The sequence below is a fragment of the Podarcis raffonei genome, chromosome 17, assembly GCF_027172205.1.
Source record: "Podarcis raffonei isolate rPodRaf1 chromosome 17, rPodRaf1.pri, whole genome shotgun sequence".
Classification (NCBI taxonomy): Eukaryota; Metazoa; Chordata; class Lepidosauria; order Squamata; family Lacertidae; genus Podarcis; species Podarcis raffonei.
Genome location: NC_070618.1, coordinates 630,261 through 637,334, shown reverse-complemented (window position 1 = coordinate 637,334; position 7,074 = coordinate 630,261). Strand labels below are relative to the sequence as shown.

The window sequence follows — 7,074 nt, the reverse complement described above, 5'->3', positions numbered from 1 at the left end:
TCCCCACCTCACCCGAGGGCCTCTAAAGAGGGAAATGTTTGGGCAGGCTGATGTGGAGGGGATCCTCCATACATCCCAGACACAGAAGGATTTAAAAACTATCGCCAGCACTGGAATTTTGAACCAGAAAATGAACCAGGAGTCAATTTACCTGTTAAAGCACCGGTGAGATGTGACCCAACACCCAGTCCCAGGTAGCATCCGAGCAGCTATATTTGGGACTAACTGCAGTTTTGAGGACAGCCTTCAAAGGCGGTAATTTAGCCTAGAACAGGGGGTGGGAATCGGTGACCCTTCAGATGTTGATGGGCTACAACTCCCAGACTGGTTGGGGTTATCGTAATCCGTGGGAGCCTGGTGAATGGGAGCCATTTTATCCTTGAAACATTAGCAGTGGCACAATCCACACCTACAGAGTAGACAGACCTAAATGTGTTTGAAACCAAGTGGAAGAAAATAGTCAAATGTCAGGCTCAGGTCTCAGATCTGAAATGGGCAAAGCTACATTTCTACAAATTGATTCCACGGAAGGCGTAAAGGAGGTAACCTCATTATCGTGAAAACAGAAGGTTCCTGAATTCTGTAGCCTCTTGTGTAGAGGTAAGTCTAATATCAGATTTAGGAACCAGGCCTCATGTCAGTTGTCCCTCCACTTGCTCAAACAATATTCCTCTATCCCTGGCCTTTGCACCCCACTCTGGCCAGCACCGTATTATTTGTCCTATAAGACGCACCAGACCATAAGACACACCTAGTTTTTGGAGGAGGAAAACAAGAAGAAAAAAATTCTGAATCCCAGAAGCCAGCTGCCCTGAAGAGTCTTTGCACAGCTGAGCCAGAAGCCAGAATAGCAAGAGGGATCACTGCACAGCGCTCCCTCTTGCTGTTCTGGCTTCTGGGATAGCTGCGCAGCCTGCTTTCGCTCCATAAGACACACACACATTTCCCCTTACTTTTTAGGAGGGGAAAGGTGTGTCTTATAGAGCGAAAAATACGGTAATTTGTGAAAATGTGAAGACATCTGAAAACCCATCTTTTGAAAGCAGAATTGCAAGCTGTAGTGACACAATAAATTTCAGCACACACGCAAAAGATTTATTGTAGGTGTTGCACTTGAAACACAAAGGAAACAAACCAGTTTCTAACTGAGATTTATTTTGAAATAGGTTAGAGACGGAGTCCAAGCCCCTTCAGCCACAGGTACAGGACACTTAATAGAACAGAGGGAACGGTCGCTCATACTTGCCTTCCTGTATGAGCTTTTCTTTTCTATCCTGTGCAAAACAAAAACAGGGGGGGGGAAATCACCAAATTAAGCAAGGGTAAAGAAATGCTCCAACAGAAGTCATGCCCAAAGAAAACAGAGTTAGCAGAAGACGGCAACCCTTACTAGATACTAAGCCCAAGCAATGAAACTTCTGAGTAAACATTTTATTTTATTAAAGTATTTTTACACCCGCATTCAATTTAAAATTTTCAGAGCAATTTAAAGAAAGTCAGAAGTGTTGTATGCTGTTAAGTTCTAGAATACGAGAGTTGGGGAGATGGTCTGTTCTGGAGAGGCTGCGCTCCTCTGAAAGGAAGGCTGTAGCTTGAGGGTACTCCTGGATCAGTTATCAGTGGAGGGTTAGATAGCAGTGACTATTTTCAGCTATGGCTAATTAGCCAGCTATTGCCTCTTCATTACTTGGCCTTGGGATGCCTCCAGGACTACTGCAGTGCACTCTACGTGGGACTGCCCTTGAAGAGGGTGTGAAATCTCCAACTGCTCCAAAATGCAGCTGCCAGATTACTTCCTGGGTACCATTTAGAACGGGCATAGGCAAACTGGGCCCTCCAGATGTTTTGGGACTACAGCTCCCATCATCCTTAACTAACAGGACCAGTGGTCAGGGATGATGGGAGTTGTAGTCCCAAAACATCTGGAGGGCTGAGTTTGCCTATGCCTGATTTAGAACTCATATAACTCCTGTTCTGAAGCAGCCGCACTAGTTCCCAATTTGTTCCTGGACTCAGTTCAAGGATATTATTATCCTTAATGTTTAAAGCCCTAAACTAATTGGACCCCAAATTTCTGAAAGGTTTCCTCCTCTTGGATGTTAAGATCAGCAGAGGGCCGCCTTGGTAATTCTGCACCATTAGTCCAGGCAGTGGTGACTCAGGGGAAAAGCATTATCTGTTGCAGCCTCCCAAGTGAGGAATTCCATCCCCAAAGCGGGATGTTTAGCATCATTATTGTACAGCTTTTGCCATATGCTGAAGACACACCCCTTTATCTGCTTCTAACAGCTGAGTTATTTTATGTTAAAGACTTCCTTGAGTCTACGTTTTACATTGTGTTTTTGGTGTTTTATTGTGTTTGGTTTTTTCAATTGTAAATTTTATTGTTGCTTTGTTGTAACGTTCCCTGAATCTTAAGGTGAATGGCGGGCAAAAAGTCCTAAAAAATAAATAAATGGCAACAGGAAAACATTTGCTACACAATGAAAATTATAAGGATGAGCAAGGTTGATTGCTTTGTTTTTGATTTCAACTGTTTACAGGGTTTTTAATCCCCTACTCCGCTCACTGAGCTGCTTTCTTTTTGCAATAACCTGCCACCTTTAATTTATACAATTATTTGTGCATCACTGAAGGAACATCAAGAGCTTTCACACAAAAAAAGCTAACTGAACAACATTTCTGAAATATGGAAATCAGTGTTTTGGATGCCCCCAAAATCAGAATTGTTGTCAATTGTCAAGAGTCCCCAGACTGATACAAAAATAACAGGGGAAAAGGACTGAGGAAGGTGTGATAAAGCAGAACGCATATTTCCCATTATGATATGCCTCTGACGAAACCTAGTGTTCTTGTGCAGCAAGCCCTTTATACTAGTAAATCCAGTTACCGGATCTCATACTACACAGTTGTTTAAGATCCCATACTTATAGCCTTACCCTGTCCGTTTTGAAGACATACCACCAGAAAAAAATGGGCCCCAGTCCAAAAGCAGCTCCCAGTAGTGAAGTTTTTGGGGTGACACGGAAATTAGGATAGGCGTTGTACATTCGGGCGTAAACCCAACGAGTCACAGCGGGGTCATCCTAAAGCAGAGAGAGGATAGTGAACATCTGCCCAAATGTGCGCTGTAACCAACGCTACCCAGGTAATGTCAGCTCTCACCTCGACACTTGTAATCTACTGTACACCTTAGGCACAAAGTGCAACCACAGGCAAATGCAGAAGATCATAAGAGTGGGGTTGTTTCCCCTGGATTATGCAGGGGAATTATAACAGAAAGGAATTATGTGAATTATAACAGAAAGGAACATAGGACACTGCCTTACTCCGAGTTAGACCTTGGTCCATGTAGCTCAGTCCTGTTTATGTGCCAGCCTTTCTGAACCTGGACTGCAACTCCCATCATCTCTTACCACTAGCCCTGGGGTGATGGGAGCTGTAGCCCAGCAACATCAGGCAGGCGTCCTGGAGATGTTGGGGAATTCATAGAATCATAGAGTTGGAAGGGACCCCCAAGGGTCATCTAGTCCAAACCCCAGCAATGCAGGAATCTCAACGTGCCGTCCCCCACCCAGTATGAAACCACAGCAGACCCTACTTAGCTTTGCAAATGTGCTGGCAGATTGGGGTTTTTTGCTGCGCACTGGGACCCTTTGCTTGAATAGCAGATCCCCAGCCACTAAGCTACAGCCCTACCTCTGCTTATGTTAAGTGTGTGTGTGTGTGTGTGTGTGTGTGTGTGTGTGTGTGTGTCATCCATCTGTCTTGAGAGACAATGAAGTGCACCTCCGGGGGTGAAGTCAAACTGCTGCATTAGCAGCACTGAAGTGTCTTCTCCAGGGCTCAAGTCTCAGCAGTGTATACGGGGGTCCTGGGCTGCCCAGATGACAAGACCCTGCATTGTTGATGTGGTCCAAAGGAAAGCAGAGCAATATGTTTGGACCAGCTTGGCTGCAGCAGTTGCCAGAAGGAGGTGTACAAAGACACCAGCCAACCATCTTAGGGACTCCACTCTGGATTTGTGTACGGCTCACTCCTTAGCCCATCTTTCTCCTGAAGATATCCCACAAGACAGCAGAACTTTAGGATCAGAATTTTCCTTCTCCTAAATGGATGGAGCAGAATTTTCCTTCTCCTAGATGGATTTTCTTCCTAGGTGGATGAGCCCCATCTACCCCTCGCTTCCCTCTACAGCACGTGGAGAAACCAACTTGACCACTGGACTCACTACTGGTCTCGTCTGCTCAATCCGCAGGAGCCTGACTTTGCATGCAGACAGAGTCCCTGACTCCCCGAGGGTTTGAGGCCCACTGGCTCCCCTCACCTGGTTTAGACCGCTGTTCAAAGCTGTTCCCGGGGTCCTGCCTCTGTCGCCTGCTGACAGCTTCCAGGAGCCACAGGTGAGAGCAGTGCAGGTGGGGACCAAAGATGGACACACTACCCCAGGGGAGCACAGCATGTTTCCAACCAGAGGTAATACCCCTCCTCTTGCACTCATGCACCTCATATGCGTGTGTGTGTATGAATATTTAAACAATAAAGCACCTGGCAAACCCCATACAGAACATACTTAGAGGAAGACATACCCCGGTCAAAGCAGGAATGCTTTATCATTTTTTTAATATTCTGTTGGGGTGGTCCGGCCAGGTGGGCGGGGTATAAGTCATAAATTATTATTATTATTACCGATACTACTACTTTTTTATATGCCTGTTGTCTTTGTCCATGGAGTTTTCTTGGCAGGGATACTGGAGAGGCTTGCCGGTTCCTGCTCCAGGTGGATCACGTTTGGTCAAAACTCTCCACTATGACCTGTCCATCTTGGGTGGCCCTGCACGGCACAGCTCATAGCTTCTCTCAGTTATTCAGGCCCCTTCACCACGGCAAGGCAGTGATCCAAGGCAAGGCTCCAAGACTTTGGCCACCTCATGAGAAGAGAAGACTCCCTGGAAAAGACCCTGATGTTGGGAAAGATGGAGGGCACAAGGAGAAGGGGATGACAGAGGACGAGATGGTGGGACAGTGTTCTCGAAGCGACCAGCATGAGTTTGACCAAACTGCGGGAGGCAGTGGAAGACAGGAGGGCCTGGCCTGCTCTGGTCCAGGGGGTCACAAAGAGTTGGGCCCGACTAAACAACAACAACTACTACTACTACTATTATTTGTTGTTGTTGTTTAGTCGTGTCCGCCTCTTTGTGACCCCCTGGACCAGAGCACGCCAGGCCCTCCTGTCTTCCACTGCCTCCCGCAGTTCGGTCAAACTCATGTCCGTAGCTTCAAGAACACTGTCCCACCATCTCGTCCTCTGTCGTCCCCTTCTCCTTGTGCCCTCCATCTTTCCCAACATCAGGGTCTTTTCCAGGGAGTCTTCTCTTCTCATGTGGTGGCCAAAGTCTTGGAGTCTCAGCTTCAGGATCTGTCCTTCCAGTGAGCACTCAGGGCTGATTTCCTTAAGAATGGAGAGGTTTGATCTTCTTGCAGTCCATGGGACTCTCAAGAGTCTCCTCCAGCACCAGAATTCAAAAGCATCCATTCTTCGGCGATCAGCCTTCTTTATGGTCCAGCTCTCACTTCCATACATCACTACTGGGAAAACTACTACTACTACTATTATTATTATTCAAACTTGCAGCTGACTGGAGGTTCAGAAAATGCTGGCTCCCCACTGCAAACCCCCCCCCCCGTTTCCTTCTCTTGCCTTCATTTTAAACTGAGCTTCGGGGTCTCCAAGGCCCTAAAGCAGCGTTCCTCCCCAAACTTGGAGGTCTCCAGCTGCAGGTGGACTACAACTCCCATCACCCCTCGCTGCCAGGACCAGGGCCCAGGAGTGCTGGGAGTTGTAGTCCGATCCCAGTTCGGGCCCCCCACTCGCCCCACTCACGATGCTGGTCCTGCGGGGGTCGTTGAGCTCCAGCAGGTAGTGGCGCTTGAGGCGGGAGCGGATGGCCACGCGCTCGGCCTCGGCGGCGCGCTGCTCGGGCGAGGCGTCGTACTCGGCGGGGTCGAGCTGGGGCGGGCGCGGGAAGAGGGGCGCCGGCTTGTAGGGCGAGGGGGGCTCCGCCATCTTGAGCGCGGCCGGCCAAGGTCAAGCCCCGCCTCCCCGCCCCTTGACCCGGAAGCGCTGCCTCTCGCCTCCGCCGCAGAGAGAAGAAAGGAGAGAGCGGCCTCCTTTCCCGGCGTGGGAAGCTTCCGGGTTCGAGTGCCTGGAAAAGAAGCCATTTTGAGGAAGGAGAGGGGCGGGTCCCAGAAGAGATTTCTCCCGGGTTGGGTTATTTCCCAGCCAGGACCCCCACAATCAGAGGAATTTTGTGCCCTAAAAATAAAATAAAATAAACACTCAGGGCTTATTTCTCACGAAACATTCCCTTTTTTTTTTTAGTTTAAACATCTAAAAAAATAAAAATTGTCCTCTTAAAAGGATATGCAATGAAATTCAACCAAGGGGAAGCGGGGAAGTCACTTAACAAAGTTAATAAGTGTAATTTTCAATAAGGCTGTGATTTATGTTTGTTTGTCTTATGTGTTTGTTTGTTCATAATATTGTGAAAAGCAATAAAAAAAATGTGTCCCTTCTAGGCAAGTTGCTAATGCCAACAAAGGCTATTATTTCCACTGTGCTACTCCACGTTGCAGGATGGGGGAGCAGGAGCTGAGGCGGGGGGGGGGCTGAGGACAGCCCTGCAAAGTAGTCAGCTGCGAGTATTGCAGGGAGGCGAGGCAGAAAGTGGTCTTTGTGGAGTGATCTGCATAACTCAGCAAGGATGAAAGGTGTGCAAAAGGAGGAGGAGATAGCAGAGAAAGTGGAGGAATGATTGGCATCTGTCTTTGCTGCTGCTGCTGCTGCTGCATTCTCCCCTGCAAAAAACCCCACAATCCTCCAATTCTCAGCTTTAATTTAATTTATATATTTTTTAAAAAAGATAGAGGTAAGTTCCTAGCAGTGATAAAACTTGAGATACAAGACAAAATGTTCAGACATTATAGTAATCTTTTGTTTGGGAGAAACTACCCTTCTCTTCTGTTTCAGTGTTTAATCCTGCAGACATGCAAGGTAGTGCCTGAACTAATTTC

At 47.5% G+C, this 7,074-nt stretch overlaps 1 protein-coding gene across 1 annotated transcript; it reads right to left on the bottom strand.

Annotated features, from left to right (window-relative positions):
• Nucleotides 1-1,135: 1,135 nt before the first annotated feature.
• NDUFB4 (NADH:ubiquinone oxidoreductase subunit B4) lies at nucleotides 1,136-6,076 on the bottom strand. The gene is made up of 3 exons (XM_053370500.1): nucleotides 5,885-6,076; nucleotides 2,940-3,086; nucleotides 1,136-1,274 (listed from the first exon to the last, which is right to left on the bottom strand). Exons 1-3 carry the CDS (start codon nucleotides 6,065-6,067, stop codon nucleotides 1,212-1,214), a joined length of 393 nt encoding a protein of 130 aa, XP_053226475.1. The 5' UTR covers nucleotides 6,068-6,076; the 3' UTR covers nucleotides 1,136-1,211.
• Nucleotides 6,077-7,074: the final 998 nt, after the last annotated feature.